Raw genomic sequence first — 18,954 nt, forward strand, 5'->3', positions numbered from 1 at the left:
TTGCTATGAAACTGTATTTGCTTGCTTGTTTCCAACATGGGATAACCATAGATATGGGAATTTTAATTAATTGAGAACAATACATTTGGACCCTGGGATTAGCCTTTTATATGCTTCTAGAAAGTCAATATCATTAGTTGAACTCTGAGTATGCTAGGCCTTGTACTAATTAAACTTGGTCTTTGGTTTTGTTATATAATCAAACAAGAATTATAAAGGAACCAGTAGAAGAAAATTCCAGCAACAGTCCAGCACTGGACTGGCACTTACTTTTCCTGAATTATTATTTGTGATCTTGGGCAAAGCACTCTGAGTTTGTTTCCTCATCTGTGAAAGAGGATTGATACCACCTAGTTCAGTGGTTTTTATGAGGTCCTCTGTACTGTGAAATATTATTATACAGGCATACCTCCTTTTATTGCACTTTGCAAATAGTGTTTTTTGTTTTTTTTAACAAATTGAAGTTTTGTGACAACCCTTGTGTCTAGCAAGTCTGTCAGCATCACTTTTCCGACAGTATTTACTCACTTCATGTCTTTGTGTCATTTTGATAATTCTTGCAGTAATTCAAATTTTTCATTATTATTGTATTTTGCTGTGGTGATCTGTAAACACTGATTTTAAGGTATGCACGTTTTAAAAAACATTTAATAGATGACAGTACAGTGTAAACATAACATTCATATGCCCCAGGAAACCAAAATATTTGTGACTCACTTTATTGTGATATTAGCTTTATTGCAGTGGTATCTGCAATATCTCTGATGTATGCCTCTATGTGAATATGTGAAAGCACATAGTGGACAAGTAAATGTGATTTCCATATGTGTTGACTGCTGTATACACACAAATCAGTTCCATATGGATGAAAGATTTAAATATGGAAGCAAAAATATAAAACCATACAATGTCTAGAACTTGGAACAGGAAAGGACTTCTTAACAAGTAGTATGTGTAAACCAGAAAACAAAACATTGATAAACTTGACTGTTAAAATTAAGATATCAGGCAGTAAAAATACAAGACATACTGGGAGGAAATATTTATAATATTTACAACAGCTACTACTCATAAGAAAATTGCTTTCCAGAATATAAAAGAAGCTCTTCCAAATCAGTTAGAAAAAAACAACCATATCAGCTTTTTAAAGCTGCAAAGAATTTAACAATCCTTTCACAAAAAGCTACAGATCCAAGTTGGGCCAAGCAGAGGCTGGCTGGGATCAGGCAGAGTGGTCTTGAAGCAGAGGTGATGGTGAAAAGGCCTACGCCTTAAGACAAAAAAGAAGCATAAACTATAAACAATGAAAGAAAAGACTGATAATGTAGACCACATTTACGTTTAGAACTTACTCAACAAGACACCATGCAGAGTAAAGAGCCAGAATTACTGCTCCAGGAATGGCTCATGAACTATGTAAAAAAAATGCCCAGTTTCACTGGGGAAATACAAACAGGCCACAATGAGATGTACCACACTGCTCAGGTAGGCCCGTACTAAGTTTACTGGTGAGGATGTGCCAAAAAAGGCATCGCATCTTGTACTAGAATAAGCTTGTAAAAAGCACTTTAGGAAGCTAGTCCAGGTGAAGTTAAACATAACGCTGTACTACTCAGGAATTCCATTCTGTAGAGACAGGTGGCTCAGTGGTAAAGAATCCGCCTGCCAATGTAGGAGACGTGGGCGACCTGGGTTCGATCCCTAGTTTGGGAAGATCTCCTGGAGGGGGAAAAGGCAACCCACTACAGTATTCTCTCCTGGGAAATCCCACGGACAGAGAACCCTGGCGGGCTACAGTCCATAGGATTGCACAGAGTCAGACATGACTGTGCAACTAAACATGCATACAGAGACATTCTTGCACATGCGCCTTAGAAATTATGAAGAAGCATGCTCATATCAGGGATTCCCTGATGTCTCAAAGAATCTGCCTGCCAGTGCAGGAGACTCGGAGACATGGGCTAGATCCCTGGGTCGGAAAGATCCTCTGGAGGAAGAAATGGCAACCCACTCCAGTATTCTTACCCAGAAAATTCCATGGACTAAAGGAGCCTGGCAGGCTGTAGTCTAAGGGATCTAAGAGTTGGACATGACTGAGCACACACACATGTTCAGTTCAGTTTGGTTCAGTCGTGTCCGACTCTTTGTGACCCCATGAATCGCAGCACGCCAGGCCTCCCTGTCCATCACGAACTCCCGAAGTTCACCCAAACTCGTGGCCATCGAGTCGGTGATGCCGTCCAGCCATCTCATCCTCTGTCGTCCCCTTCTCCTCCTGCCCCCAATCCCTCCCAGCATCAGAGTCTTTTCCAATGACTCAACTCTTCACATGAGGTGGCCAAAGTATTGGAGTTTCAGCTTTAGCATCAGTCCTTCCAAAGAACACCCAGGACTCATCTCCTTCAGAATGGACTGGTTGGATCTCCTTGCAATCCAAGGGACTCTCAAGAGTCTTCTGCAACAACACAGTTCAAAAGTATCGATTCTTCAGCGCTCAGCTCTCTTCACAGTCCAACTTTCACATCCATACATGACCACAGGAAAAACCATAGCCTTGACTAGACGGACCTTTGTTGGAAAAGTAATGTCTGCTTTTTAATATGCTATCTAGGTTGGTCATAACTTTCCTTCCAAGGAGTAAGCGTCTTTTAATTTCATGGCTGCAATCACCATCTGCAGTGATTTTGGAGCCCCCAAAAATAAAGTCTGACACTGTTTTCCACTGTTTCCCCATCTATTTCCCATGAAGTAATGGGACCAGATGCCATGATCTTCGTTTTCTGAATGTTGAGCCCTAAGCCAACTTTTCCACTCTCCTCTTTAACTTTCATCAAGAGGCTTTTTAGTTCCTCTTCACTTTCTGCCATAAGGGTGGTGTCATCTGCATATCTGAAGTTTTGATATTTCTCCCGGCAGTCTTGATTCCAGCTTGTGCTTCTTCCAGTCCAGCGTTTCTCATGATGTACTCTGCATATAGGTTAAATAAACAGGGTGACAATATACAGCCTTGATGAACTCCTTTTCCTATTTGGAACCAGTCTGTTGTTCCATGTCCAGTTCTAACTGTTGCTTCCTGACCTGCATATAGGTTTCTCAAGAGGCAGGTCAGGTGGTCTGGTATTCCCATCTCTTTCAGAATTTTCCACAGTTGACTGTGATCCACACAGTCAAAGGCTTTGGCATAGTTAATAAAGCAGAAATAAGATGTTTTTCTGGAACTCTCTTGCTTTTTCCATGATCCAGCAGATGTTGGCAATTTGATCTCTGGTTCCTCTGCCTTTTCTAAAACCAGCTTGAACATCTGGAAGTTCACGGTTTACATAATGGTGAAGCCTGGCTTGGAGAATTTTGAGCATTACTTTACTAGGTGTGAGATGAGTGCAATTGTGCAGTAGTTTGGGCATTCTTTGGCATTGTCTTTCTTTGGGATTTGAATGAAAACTGACCTTTTCCAGTCTTGTGGCCACTGCTGAGTTTTCCATATTTGCTGGCATATTGAGTGCAGCACTTTCACAGCATCATCTTTCAGGATTTGGAATAGCTCCACTGGAATTCCATCACCTCCACTAGCTTTGTTTGTAGTTAACAGTACACTATCTTTAAAAATTTGAAAAAAACTCAAATGCTTATCAACAATGAAATGGATTCATATGGTGGAATACTGTATTTAACATGAATGAAATTACATGCATAAAAATATGAAATAAGGAAAATAAAGCAAATGACCGGATTTTAAAATTGGGTAAAATTTGAGTATTTTATCGAAGAAAACATACAGATAGTAAGCGCGCACTTAAAAAATCCTGAATATCATTAGTCATTAGGGAAATCCAATGCGATAAACTACAATGTAATACATGAGATATTATGTCCATTCAAAGCTTTACATATAAATGTTCTCAGCAGCCCCAAACTGAAAACAACCTACGTGTCCACCGAAAGTGAATGAATAAACAGACTGTGATATATCCATATATATATATATATATATATATATAAAATAAACGGCAAGTTATTCTGCCAGAAAATGAAATTTTGCCCTTTGCAACAATATGGATGGATTTAAAGGTTATTCTGCAAAGTGAAATAAGAGAAATAAATACGGTATCATTTTACTTATATGTGAAATCTAAAAAACAAAATAAATGTGCAAATATAACAGAGAAACAGTCATGCTGCTGCTGCTGCTAAGGCGCTTCAGTCGTGTCCGACTCTGTGCTACCCCAGAGACGGCAGCCCACCAGGCTCCACCGTCCCTGGGATTCTCCAGGCAAGAGTACTGGAGTGGGTTGCCATTGCCTTCTCCAACAGTCATAGACAGAACAAACAGCCAGAGGGGAGGGGGACTGGGGATGAGAGAAAACGGGAGGAAATGCAAAGATCAAACAGAAAAGCTACTGTTTACTACCTTACTTATTCTATTTCTATAATAAACAATTGGTTACTCCTAACTTCTCAAAACAGCCTTGATGTGTAGGGGCGTGGGATAATTAATTACTGATCAGGGAACAATTACTTTCCTTGCATACTTTTCTCTAGAAGATCACAGTAGTTTCTCCCTTTAAATCACTTATACATAATTTTCTTCTTCACGTTTTTCTTGGTTACTGTTTTTATCAACTATTAAAAATAAGGTTGTTATTCTCTCATGTCCTTTGACAACACACAAAGTTTTGCTCTAAGAAAGACTTTGGAATCTCACTTCTGACCACCGCGCAGAGCAAGCAAGGAACGCTGCGTTTCCCACATAATTTAAAAGCCAAACATTTCAAGTTTCAATCGGAAAGCAACACAGCTACTCTGAAACCTCTGCAAGGCCACTGGGCCTTTAATAAGCCCGCCTCGCCCCAGGGCGCGCACTTCCGGCCGCGGGGGCGCTCGGGAGCTCGCTCCGCGAGCCTTCACCAACCACCGGCTCGGCTTGGCTTGCGCGAGTGCGCCCGCGCACATTTGTGCGCAGGTTCGAATCTCCGCCGCCTCGCGGTTGCTCCCTAACGTCCGGCAGCACCTCGGCGGCGGCTGCGGCGGCGGCGGCGAGGGCTGCGCGCGCGAGGTGGGCCGGATCGGCTGCCCCGCCCCCTCCGCCCTTTCCAGCGGCAGCCTTGCCTGGACTCGGTCCTCGGCTTCCCTCGCGCGCTGCGCGCTCCGCCCTCGCCTTCCGCCCCCACAGGTATCCGCATTCGGCCTCCCGCGCCAGGCGGGCTCCGCCCGAGACTTCGGGGCCCATGGCCAAGCGCCGTGCGGCCGAGCCGCTGACGTTCCACGTGCCTTGGAAGCGGCTCCTGCTCTGCGACTTTCCTGAAGAGCCGCCGCCGCCGCCGCTCTGGATCCCGCCGCCGGGGGCCTCTTATCCCGGGCGGCCCCTCGGCTTCCCCGAGCTGCCCCGAAAGCGTAAAATCGACGCGGGGGCTATGACTGAGCCTTCGGTTTCGCCCAGCAAGCGCCGCGACGACGGGGATACCGGCGCCCAGGGCGGCGCGGAGCGTGAGGGCCGCGGCCTGGAGACCAGCGAGTCGCAGCTGCTGCAGCCGCCCGTACGGCCCCGCGGGCCGGGGGTGGAGCCCCGGGGTGTCCGGCCCCCGAGAGGCGGTGGCGACGATGGGGCGGGGCGCGCACAGCCCCAGCGGGGAGACTGGGGGGCCGCACCGCGCCAGGTAGGGGCTGGTGGTGGGCTGGGCGCTCCGACGAGGGGCGGGGGCCGGGGTCGGGGAGAAAGGGTCACCCTTTCCCCGGCACTGCGCGTCCCGGGAAGGAACCTGTCGTCCCCCTCTAAAGTCGTGTTTGTTACGACACTCCCGCTCAAGATGAAAAGCTGGGGTCCTCCCCTTAAGAATGTACATTGACAACCCCCCTTCTACCCGGCCCCCCAAGCAACACACCAAGGGCCCTAGAGCCGGCCTTGGGCAGCGTCTTGGTTCGTTACGACGGGCAGAGAGCACTAAGCTAAACTAGAGGGAAACAGACCGTTGGGTGAGTTATACACGTGGCCTTGCACCTTCAGCACTTGTGCTGTCCAAGAGGGAAGCAGGGGCATGGGCCATGACAGACGAGAGAGCCTGGTGAAGACGTTGACCGTGAACCGCGATAAGTTAAGCTCCACTACAAAGTTCAGAGAAAGGTGTATTGCGTCTGTCTCGGTCTAACAATGATTGTTTTCTGGAATTCGTGATCGATTTCTTTCTAAAGAGGGTGACCAATGTAGTAGCCACCAGTTTGACGTCCTTTAAGGGATGGCACAGCTCTTTTGGTTGAGAGGAAGGGCCTCTGTATTTCGGGGAAAAGGCATTCTTAACATAGTGTTAAATTCACCCATTCCAGTCCATTTTAGTTCGCTGATTCCTAGAATGTCGACATTCACTCTTGCCATTTCTTGTTTGACCACTTCTAATTGGCCTTGATTCATGGACCTGACACTCCAGGTTCCTATGCAATATTGCTCTTTACAGCATCGGACCTTGCTTCTATCACGTCACATCCACAGCTAGGTATTGTTTTTGCTTTGGCTCCATCCTTTCATTCTTTCTGGAGTTATTTCTCCACTGATCTCCAGTAGCATGGTGGGCACCTACTGACCTGGGGAGTTCCTCTTTCACTATCCTATCATTTTGCCTTTTCATACTGTTCATGGGGTTCTCAAGGCAAGAATACTGAAGTGGTTTGCCATTCCCTTCTCCAGTGGACCACGTTCCGTCAGATCTCTCCACCATGGCCCGCCCATCTTGGGTTGCCCCACGGGCATGGCTCAGTTTCATTGAGTTGGACAAGGCTGTGATCCTAGTGTGCTTAGATTGACTAGTTTCCTGTGAGTATGGTTTCAGTGTGTCTGCCCTCTGATGGCCTCTTGCAACACCTACCGTCTTACTTGGGTTTCTCTTACCTTGGGCGTGGGGTATCTCTTCACAGCAGCTCCGGCAAAGCGCAGCCGCTGCTCCTTACCTTGGACAAGGGGTATCTCCTCACCGCCGCCCTTCCTGACCTTCAACGTGGGATAGCTCCTCTAGGCCCTCCTGCGCCCGCGCAGCCACCGCTCCTTGGATGTGGGGGACGTGAGTCTGAGTGAACTCTGGGAGTTGGTGATGGACAGGAACGCCTGGCGTGCTGCAATTCATGGGGTCGCAAAGAGTCAGACACAACTGAGCGATTGAACTGAACTGAATGCAGTGTTAAGTCTGATCCTATGAAAAAGGATCAGAAAATTAATCTGGTTCTTAACATCAGGTATATGTATAAAGATCTTTGGAGAGTTCCACTTCCGTGAGAAATGAGCCTGCCCCATATTGGCACTTAAGATGTCTAGATCTGTTGTCTTAGGTGTGGCAGCCACTCGAATTATGACATAACACCTGAGGTGTGACTAGTTCAAACTGAAATGTGCTCAAAGTGTAAAATACACACTAGATTTCAAAGATTTCAAAAAATTTTATATTGAATGGACATTGAAATCATTTGAAGATACTGGCTTGAATAAAATATATACTTTTAAAATATGGCCGTTCAGTTCAGTCGCTCAGTCGTGTCCAACTCTTTGCGACCCGTGGACTGCAGCACGCCAGGCCTCCCTGTCCATCACTAACTCCCAGAGTTTACTCAAACTCATGTCCATTGAGTCGGTAATGCCATCCAACCATTTCATCCTCTGTCATCCCCTTCTCTCGCCTTCAATCTTTCCCAGGATCAGGGTCTTTTCAAATGTCAGTTCTTCGAATCAGGTGACCAAAGTCTTGGAGTTTCAGCTTCAGCATCAGCCCTTCTCATGAATATTCAGGATTGATTTCCTTTAGGATGGACTGGTTGGATCTCCTTGCAGTCCAAGGGACTCTCAATTACGGCCATTAGAGAATTTTAAATAATGTTTGTGACTGGCATTGTGTATTATTGGGCAGCTTTGGTCTCATCTTAGGAATTCAGGCAGTGTTTTGGCACTTAGGGGTTGAACCAGGAGCTTTGCAGGTGGAAGAAGTAAATGAAGAGCTGAGACTTAAGCAAGTTCTCTTCAACCACTACATCATATCATCTGCCCCACATTTCTCCATTGTCCTAAATATCTTATACATCAAATACTTTGCCAATAAAATAGAGTAGTTTCGAAAGATCTTGTTCCATGGTCGTCGGAAATTATCCTTTAGGTATAATTATGATGATGAGCATTTCTACCCCAGGTTTTCTTGAAATTAAATTAGACTTTTAAATTCAAACTATTTTTAGATGTTCAAGTCAGCTTAAGACTGAATGATAGCCCTTAGTTTTAAAGTAGAATAAAGAATTACAATTTCCAGTTAAATCATGTCATACCAATGTGCAAAACCTGAAAAAACAAAAAGCTAGGATGATAGTCATCCAGACCTATTTGGTATGGAGGTAAGTACTGTATAGTCTGAGAACTTGACTGTTTCTGTTACCCTACCCATACCTAGGCTTTCCTACCAGAGTATACTGACTGCAGTATGCCACAAATTGGTAAAAGGGAAATGAAAATGGCAGGTAGGCAAAGGAATTTTTTAGTAAATTGACAGCAGACATCTGCTTAGAATCTCCTGGATGCAACCTGTATCTTCCACAGCAGTGACTACATCTAGAAGTTTTCTGCTTCCTGGACTCACTATAAGCCTGAAGCAGAGAACAAGCCTGTTTTGAGGGATTTCTTCATAAAGACTAGTCCCCTGTTCTCTTTCCACAGGAACCCTCATGTTCCTTTTTTTGGTCCTTTTCCTTGACCTGCTCTTTTGTGCAAACTTAATTTTCTTCAGCTTTTTTTCCCCACTGCCACCAAAGATGCATGATTTTTGTGTTAAGAGTGTTACAGTCAAGGGAAAATAGGATATAGCAAAAACATGTAGAAGTTAAAAAGCTTTTTCAGTTCCTGCAGCAAATGTCTTCCTTGTTCCTCTTGTTCTCAGAGCTTAAGTCCCTATCTTTATCCTTGGGATCTCATTTAGGGAGAATTTCCTCAAATATGTCCTTTCTATACGAAGGATGAAATCTAGGCAGAATGATGGTACCTGTTTTCTGTCCTAGAATCTCGAGTATTTATTGAATTGTTTCAGGTATTAACTGGAGAACTAAAAACCAGGTGTTACTTCAATGAGTATTCATGTATTTTCTCATGTTAGAGTCACTTTATGCAGATTTAGTACTCTGTCAGTGCTGACCTTTACTGTTATTAATTGATATTTAAAATAGCAGAAATGGCATGATTTTAGTTCATAATGATACAGGTTTATCGGCTTCTTGGGATATAATAACTAGCTATATTTGGCAGTTACAGTGCTAGACCGTAATTCGCACAAGAGCGCAGAGTCTTTTTTTATCTGTGATGAAATAGACTTCAGTCAAGATGAGAGTTAATGGGTGTTGGAGTTATCACATAAATGCAGACCTGTCCTGTGGGCAAAGTTTGTGCTCTTAGCTAGTAGGTTATACTGACCTTGTTAAGGGATCTTTTTTGATTTGTGTTTTATAAGTAGGTAATTTGGAAAATAGATTTTTTCCAAAAGACAGAGAAATAGGTCATTGTTTTTAACCGTTGACTTATTAAAATGAAATTTTTCTTGGCATCGTTTGGGTTATTAGATTTTTATCCCAGCGTTAAGAAATTCCCAAGGGATTCTTAATTCGCTAAGCCTTAGTGTCTAAGGCACTGAATGAACTTATTGAAAAGTCCTGTGCTCTCCATTTAAGTAACTAGCGACATGTGCCTACTGAGCATTGAAATGCGGCTAGTCTGAATAGTGCTATGCTATGCTATGCTATGCTATGCTATGCTAAGTCACTTCAGTCATGTCCGACTCTGTGCGACCCCATAGACGGCAGCCCACCAGGCTCCCCCGTCCCTGGGATTCTCCAGGCAAGAACACTGGAGTGGGTTGCCATTTCCTTCTCCAATGCATGAAAGTGAAAAGTGAAAATGAAGTCGCTCAGTCGTGTCCGACTCTTAGCGAGCCCATGGATTGCAGCCTAACAGGCTCCTCCGTCCATGGGATTTTCCAAGCAAGAGTACTGGAGTGGGGTGCCATTGCCTTCTCCGCTGAATAGTGCTGGATGTGTAAAATACCTGGCAGATTTTAAACTTTTACTATGACAAGAAAAATGTAAAACATCACATTAATTTTTAAAAATATTGACTGTATCTTGAAATGATGGTGTTTTTGGCTCTACTAGATCAAGTAAAATTTTAAGATTGATTTCACATGTTTCTTTTACTCTTTTTTTTTTTTTTAACTGAAGGTACCAGAAAATTTTAAATTATATATGTGGCTTCTGTTATATTTCTGTTGGATACTGCTGCTATAGCAAGTATGAACCTAAAGTACAGACACGACTTAATATACTAAATATAGATATATTGATACCCATCGAGGAAAGGTGTTAACCTTCAAAGTGATCACCTTGGAAATCTGTATATAATCAATAAGCAATGCACAACATATTTAGCGGATGCTTTTGAAATTTTGTGCCAATTTTGAAATTCTTTGGAACATCAACTTCATAGTTACTTGGAACAGTTTTATAGCCTTTAAGAATAAGCTGTTGAATTTTTAAAGGACTCGCACTCACTTGGATTTATCAGTTTTGGTTTATTGAGTTAAAAGTCATGTCTTGAACAAAATGGTATGTTTAATAAAATGATCAGTTTCAGATTTTCTTGTTATTTACTATATTTTTATTCTAATATTTTTTAGAAGGTTGTCAAAATATTTTAGCCTATGTAAAATCAACCTATTAAAATTCCAAACCTCAGGGCAGAGGCCAAAAGTAAGTTTTAAGATGTGTCTATGTATTTTTTATATTGTTTTCCTCATTGAAAGGTAAAAAATTCTAAGACCATCTTTAGGCATTATTTTTGGGTTGACAAATAGAAGGAAATTCTGGGAAGAGAAGCTCTTGGAGGAGATTCTTTTAAATTTAAACTACTAGCAAGAAATACTTTCACAAATTCATGAATATGAAAATATGGATTTGAGCCCATGAAGTACTTTGATTAGGCAGAATTAATAGTTTATTTGTTGAAGATACAAAATTAAAGACTGCAAAATCTTATGTGAGTTTGTTTTAAAACAAAAAATGGGTTTCATGAAAAACCTCAACTTTTTCTAGACCATTGATGTGCTTTCATCTCTCTCCTTTTCACTAAAGCTCAGTGAAGAATTTTGGCAGTATAACACCTTCCAGTACTGGAGGAACCCTTTACCACCTATTGATCTGGCAGACATTGAAGATGTAAGCGAAGACAACCTGATAGAAACAGCACTGCAGGGCAAGAATGAAGTGGCTGAGATTGATATGGAGTCTTGACAGAAGGAGCCAAAGAAGTGGGTTTTTCTCAACTTGTGGAGACATCTCTAAGTGAATTTATGTATTCTTAAGGAAAAAAGTTATTTTCCATACTTGATGTGATATCATTCCCAAACCTGAAAAATGAGGAAAAGTTGTTTCAAAGATAAATGCCTGCAGTCACTACTGTACCTCCCAATGGGGATTTGTCAAGGATATAGTGCAGTTGTAGGGGAAGTACTTATGTGTGCATTCTTAAGAAAAATGTATGTGTAGGTTCTAAATTTGAAGATACCAGTCTTACAAAAGTAATTTTGACAGTTACAGAAATAGATGGGAAACATTCAGATATTCCTCTTGTTGCACCAAAAAATTAATTTGTGTACATGAAATGAATATTGTTTTATAATAACTTATTAATAAAATACTTTCTAATACACTTCATTGACTCTTTTTTTGTTGAACAAATAGCTGACTTAAACATCTGTGCAAACTTAAAATGGGGTTCTTTCTGAAACCTAGTATAGTTTTAAAAGAGCTTTCTAAATGTAAAGTAGTGAGAATTTCAGTTTGGGTAGCATGTTTGTATAACTTCCAGTAGTTAAGATTTGTTAAACTTGACTGTAGGCCATCAGTAATGGATAAAGAACAAAGAGAATTGAGCAGGTGATTCCTTCTCCTCCTTTCCTAGGATAAGAAGAAATTTATATTTCTTTTTATGCTTTTATTGTTATTTCTTGATTTTGAATTGCTTTGAGGACATGGTGTTTATTGCTTATTATCTAGACTCGTAGTCATCAACACTTATACAACTTTCAAAGATTTTGTATGGGCCCCACTCTTGAGAGATTCGCATATAATTGTTCTGAGGTGGGCTTGGGTATAACTATTTTTTTTAAGCACCAATCGTTCTTCCTCCCATTTCTCAAATGTGCAGACTGGTTTGAGAACCAGTAGACTAATAGTAGGTTTTCCTGTTTAAAGGAGATAACTAATGAGCTGAAGCACTGCCTTCTTAATTAGCTATGTTTTTATTTTGCTCTGTTGATGGCTTTGTTACAACTAAATTGTGTTATGAGTCTTTCATTGTTGAAGAAATTAAGCAATTTATGTTTTCAGTTATATTAGTATCAGTAATTAAGTTAATTAACTTTAGTACTGTATCCAGAGTGTTGGCTTTGTAATTGACTGACTTGGCTTTGTATGTTTTTGTTGTTGTTAATGACATTAGATCCAAAATTTAGGAAGGATGCCATTGAGAAAAAAAGAAATACTAGTGTGTACTGTGGAGTGTGTACTGTAGCATTTAAATATGGGCTGACATTAGTAAGAATATTCTAGAAGAGAAGACAAACGTGTATAGCTAAGTCTTTGGCGTCAGGTATGGTTCAAAGTCTTGTCCTACTGCTTTCTACCTATGTAATATTAATTTGGGCTTCCTTGTTGGCTCAGATGGTAAAGAATCTACCTGCAATGCGGGAGACCTGGGTTTGATCCCTGGTTGGGAAGATGCCCTGGGAGAGGGCATAGCAACTCACTCCAGTATTCTTGCCTAGAGAATCCACATGGACAATTATTTTTCATCTCCAAGCCCCAGATGTGTCAGCTTGTAAAATTAGAATAAATAATATCTATCTCAGACTATATTTATTGTGAAACAATATACAAAATACCTGCATCATCTTGTCTAATTCTCTTAATATTCTTAAAGGTACAAAAAAAATATTTGGAATAAATGTGCTTCTTATAGTTGCACTTCATTCCGCTTTAAATTGCTACTAGGAACTTTAAGGAGAAGAGCTGGAATTTGAAGAAATAGCAAAGGAACTGTGGAGTGGAGGGTAGCAGTTAAAGTCAGTGAAAAGGGGAAACTTTCTTCCTGCTTTATAGTTAATCCTGAGGGTAAGGTACCCTTTTATTTTGGGAAGGTGTCCATTTTTTTGCACTGCTCTTCCTAGTGCCTGAACAATGCCTGTCACATAGTAGACAGTTGCATGAACGAATGAGTGTGTGCTCTTATCTGTTGGGAAGGTCATGCTGGCAATTTTAGGCCATTTCCCTTAGAAGTGTATACAAAAGGTTTGTTGTAGAGATCCAATAGACAATGGAAATGCATTAAGTTAATTATATTTGTTATATAATAACTAAGACTATAAGGACTAAGATGTCTCCCAAATGAGCAATAAGAGATGTTTACTTTGACAAAAAATTTCATAGGATACCACATTGCAGTGTCTGAGTGAAGATGCAGAGTAGCTTGGATATCTTTTTCAAGGATATGTCAAAAAGCATTAAAACCATAAGGTAAAGATTCAGGGAAAATACTTGTTGTTATTATGTTAAAAGTTTTAGTATTTTATGTAGGTGTATATGTATTTTAGTAAAATGTAATAAAATTTATACATATATATTAATACATAAAATATGTATAATATACACATACAGGGTATGTATGTGTGTGTTTACATATATAGAGAGATTTGAAATAATTTTGTCCTTTAAAAAAAAAAAATTGGTCGCCTCAGGTAACTTGGCAAAATAACCTTGTGGATAAATTGAAATGGAAATTAAAAAGTAGGTTTTTTTTTTTTTTAAAGTTGTATGCCCTTCACTCAGATTCCCTAATGTAGTATCTTACATTATCACAGTATGATTATGAACATGAGGAAATTAACATCAGTATAATTCTATTATACTTTTATGAGGACATGGAAAGAGTGACATCAGACAACTTCTTTAAAGAATGTATGTCAAAAACTTAAAGGGAAGATTCAGATTTCATTGCTGTCTTACTAACATCCCTTTTCTGGCTCAGGATTCAATCCATATTATATGTTTAGTTGTATCTCCTTAGTCCTCTTTACACAATTTCTCAAAATGTCTTTGCCTTTCACGACCTTGGTACTTTTTGAAGAGGACTGGTTAGTTATTTCATCAGATGACACTTGATTTCTGTTGATTTGTCTGATATTTCCCATAATTTGCATTTTTGATAAGAACTTCATAGAAGTGTTGGAGGCACTGGATGTCAGTTTGTGTCATTGGTGATTGTAACTTTGATTAGTTGGTTAAGGTGGTGTCTGCCATGTTTCTTTCTTGTAAAGTTACAGTTTTCTCCTTTAATTAATAATTCACTTCTGGAAAAGTTTTTTTGAAACTATATAAATTTCTCATTCTGCACACAAGTTTTAGAAGCTTGATGATTCTTGCCTGAAATACTTATTTCTCTGGTATATGTCAAATGTTAATTTTCTGTTTCCATCATCTCTACTATATTTATTGGAATTCTCCTGTAAAGGAGAGCTTTCCTTTCATCCTCATTTCTATAGTCAATTGATTATATCAATATAGACTAACGAGTATATATTTTATCCTATGAGTTATAATCTGTTGCTATCATTATTTACTTACACAAATCCCAGGTTTAATCATTGAGAGTCCTTCAAGTTGGTTCTTTTGCTCTCCCCCTTTTAAAATGTATTTTGTTATTTATTGTGTGAATACTGATTAATATTGGCAGAACACTTTTGCACTTACAAGGTGAAGGATGGAAATCAGTGCCAGCTGTGGCATCACTATGTTACTTAACAATTTGAGTCTTGTTTTTCTCCTCAGAAAATGGGAACACTAATACTTACCTCAGAGGAACAGAGTTGAGGTGAAATGACATGGTAATTGTGGGGAACCCGTAATTGCCACTAAATACATATTTCTCTTCCTTTACAGTACTTGAAGTGCATGTATTCATTATCTTTCTGGTAGTTAACTATTAGTGATATCAGTACCTAAAGTTGACTGAGGTAAACACTCTACGAAAGGCACTTTTAAAGAATTTCAGCTATTATCTGGAGTCCACAGACCTAAACAATAATATCGTAACAGTTTATATTTGTTGGTTGTATGACCCCATGATAGGCAGAGATGGATCCCAAGATTCCCAGCCCCTGTGGTAACATCCATTTATTTGATCAAACACTAATTTAGGTACTACTGTGACTACTTTGCAGATGTTACTAAGGTCTCAAATCAGTTGATCTTAAGATAGGGAGGTGAACTAGGTGGGCCTGATATAAATCACACAAGCCCTTTAAAAATGAGTAGAGAGGTTAGAGACAGAGGAAGTCAGAGAGCTACAAAGTGTGGTAGGGGTTCAATAGGAGAGTAATTCTCTGGCTTTGAAGATTGAGGGAGCCCATGTGTAAGAACCTGAGAGCAATCACCAGAGGCTGTGGGTAAGTCCTTGTGGCCACCCAGAAAGAAAATGGGACCTCAGTCCTACAACCTCAAAGATCTAAACTCAGCCAAAAACGTGAATGAACTTGGAAGTGGATTCTTCCAAAGAACTTTGAGAAGGAGCATAGCCTGGCTGACATCTTGATTTCAGCTTAATGATACTCTGAACAGAGAACATTACATGTCAAACTGGACTTCTGACATACAAAAGTGAGTTAATTCAGTGGTTCCAGATTTTGAGCACCAGAGACCACTCTCGGAGAGGACAATTTTTCCACGGACCACGGTTGTGTCTGGGGGTGATGGTTTGGGGATGATTAAAGCACATTTATTGTGCAATTTGTTTCTATTATTGCATCAGCTCATCAGGCATTAGATCCCAGATTTTGGGCACCCCTGAGTTAATTGAAGAGGTTTGTTTCTCTAGACTGCTTAGTTTGTGATAATTTTATTAGGCAGCAATAGAAAGCTAATAGAGACCCCATCACTTTTTAGCACTTCCTTATCTTCTCACACAAGACGTCTGCCACAGATGTTTCTCTTGTAAATTCTCTACCCTAGTCCTGAAATTATTTCTCCCAAAAGCCCTGACTTCTTTATTAGAGAAAGGTATTTAGAAATGAAGAGCTCAGTGCAAGATATACTCGTTGGTATTGGGTATCGTTGCTTTCTAGGTCCTCTCAGCTGACAAAACAATAAAATATATTTGTGTACACAACTATGTATTTCTATATCTATCTGAATATTGTGTCTATATCTGTATAAATATTTTTTATTTTTGGCTGTACAGCTTGCACGATCCTAGTTCCCTGACCAGGGATTGAACCCTGCAATGCTAGCACCGAGTCCTAAACCACTGAACCATCAAGGAATCCTGTACATCTTTTATTAATGGATTTTAAAAATATTTAAAAACACATGAATTCATATGGCACCTCCCAGGTTTCACTAGTAATAAAGAATCCACCTGCCAGTGTGCAAGAGGTATTAGAGATGAGGGTTCGATCCCTGAGTTGGGAAGATCCCTGTCTGGAGGAAATGGTACCCCACTTCAGTATTCTTGCTTGGAAAATTCCACAGACAGAGGAGCCTGGTGGACTACAGTCCATGTAGTCACAAAGAATCGGATAGGACTGAGCGTCTGAGCACATGAGTTCATATTGATGCAATATGGCAGGGTTCATTTTTATCTTCCCCTCGTTCCTTATTTGTTAACTCTTCTCTAATTGTGAGAAAACTGGGCTGTTTATCCAGAGTATAATTATTTACTCAATTCTTGCCTCAAATTTATATATATAACATAATCTAAATTGTTAACCCATACTTCTGTAAAAAGCAGGGAGGCTAATTAGATTAAAATACACTTCTTTTTGTCTTTGGTCTTTGGATATTCAATTAAAATACTGTTTTCCAAAGTTACTTCAGTAGGTTCTTATTTCCCATCCCTCTCTTCAAAAGTGAGAGTTATATTATTTGTTTGTAATATAGTTGGGTTCAATTGTTTCTGTTTTGACTTTACATCTTTGTTCTTTTAATTTTATAAGTTTGTAAAACATCTGCATAGTTCTACAAGTCAGAACTATGTAAAAATGTATAATCAGAGAAGTCGTTCCCACTACATCTTTTACCCTACTCTCATTCCCTTGTTTTTCCTACTTTATTCTCACCCCTGAAAGTGAAACTCTCATTAATTTCTGATTTGTTCTGTTGTTTTTATTTGTGCACTAATGGGCAGGTAGACATGGAATTTCTTTTCTATATATAATATATATATATAATTCATACAAATTTATTATGAAACTATGATTCTAATAAATGAGTAATGGGTTAAACTGCAAAAAAAATAGTTTACAAAAAAAATGAACATGAGCAAAATATTTTGGTTGAGATCTGTCTGCATCTGCCTAGATGGTTGTCCCTCAGGTAATTGCATCAGTATTTATTCACCAGTCCTCTATCAAACTGTAGAATTGTTTCCAATCTTTTCTGTTACAGATAGTGCCACAATGAATTACTTTGTGCATCAAAAAAAAAAAAAAAAATTCTAATAGATTGTGGTCCTAAATTTAAGATACTACTTCCAATATAAATTGGAAAAAGTTGCAGATAATGCTTTAGTTTTACTAACACCTTTTAAAAATTTTTTTATTTATTTTTGTTGGAGGCTAATTACTTTACAATATTGTAGTGGGTTTTGTCATACATTGATATGAATCAGCCATGGGTTTACATGTGTTCCCCATCTTGAACCCCTCTCCCACCTCCTTCCCCATCCCATCCCTCTGGGTCATCCCAGTGTACCAAACATGAGCACCCTGTTTCATGCATCGAACCTGGACTGGCAATCTGTTTCACATATGGTAATATACATGTTTCAGTGCTATTCTCTCAGATCATCCCACCCTCGCCTTCTCCCACAGAGTCCAAAAGACTGTCTATACCTCTGTGTCTCTTTTTCTGTCTCACATATAGGGTTATCGTTACCATTTTTCTAGATTCCATATATATCTAACACCTTTCTTAAAAGCAATTTGATGATTTGCCTTACTATAATTTGAACAGGTCATTCTATATAGGAAAATTATCCTAAAAATAATCAGAAAATTAAATGTGCACTTATATATCACAATATTATTTATAATAGTAGAATATTATAAATAAATAATAGCTTTGAAGTGAATGGATGGATAATTTAAGTATCTATAACAGAATGAAACCATAATGTTATTAAGAATTTTAATGATATAGAAAAATGCTTAAAAATGTGTGAGAATAGGGACTTCCCTGGTGGTCCTGTGATTAAGACTCTGTGCCCCCAATTTGGAGTGCCTGGGTTCAATCCCTGGTCAGGGAACTAGATCTCACATCTGTCGTGCCACACTTAAGACTTGGGACAGCCAAATATTTTAAAAAATAAGTGAGCATAAAATTAGGTCTTTAAGGGCTGATCAAGGTGCAATAAACTCAGTACATTCTTTCTCTTTCCCACTAATTACAACTAAAAACTTCAGCAAAAATAGATCTGTAGTTTCTGAAAACTAAATGAAAACTACTGGATTGGAAACAGAAGTCAAATTTGGCAAAGCAACTCATACAATGTTAAGTTTTCTGGCTTTATTTCTTACCCTTTTCCCCAGCTTTGAATAAAGAGTAAACACTCAGCAGAACTACTGTGGCAGCGTGGGCAGTCCAAATTCTGAGAGAAGCTTCAGTTTTGGGGTAGAAGACCAAGAAAGAAAGCTGCTTTGAGTAGAAGAAAGAATTCTGGAGATAAGAGAGCTGGTAAGTACATAATTCTGTAATTGTGTATATAAACTGGCACTAGTCCTTGGCTCATCCCTGAGGTAGGGGTCCCCAGCCTCTGGGATCTAACGTCTGATGATCTGAGGTGGTGCTTGTAATAATTACAGAAATAAAGTGCACAATAAATGTAATGTTCTTGAATCATCC

General features: G+C 39.8%; 1 protein-coding gene across 1 annotated transcript; it reads left to right on the plus strand.

Annotated features, from left to right (window-relative positions):
• Positions 1–5,019: 5,019 nt before the first annotated feature.
• Positions 5,020–11,710, plus strand: C8H9orf40 (chromosome 8 C9orf40 homolog). Its single transcript, XM_070375761.1, has 2 exons — positions 5,020–5,654; positions 11,134–11,710. Exons 1-2 carry the CDS (start codon positions 5,226–5,228, stop codon positions 11,290–11,292), a joined length of 588 nt encoding a protein of 195 aa, XP_070231862.1. The 5' UTR covers positions 5,020–5,225; the 3' UTR covers positions 11,293–11,710.
• Positions 11,711–18,954: the final 7,244 nt, after the last annotated feature.

Source organism: Bos mutus, chromosome 8 (assembly GCF_027580195.1).
Source record: "Bos mutus isolate GX-2022 chromosome 8, NWIPB_WYAK_1.1, whole genome shotgun sequence".
NCBI classification, from domain to species: domain Eukaryota; kingdom Metazoa; phylum Chordata; class Mammalia; order Artiodactyla; family Bovidae; genus Bos; species Bos mutus.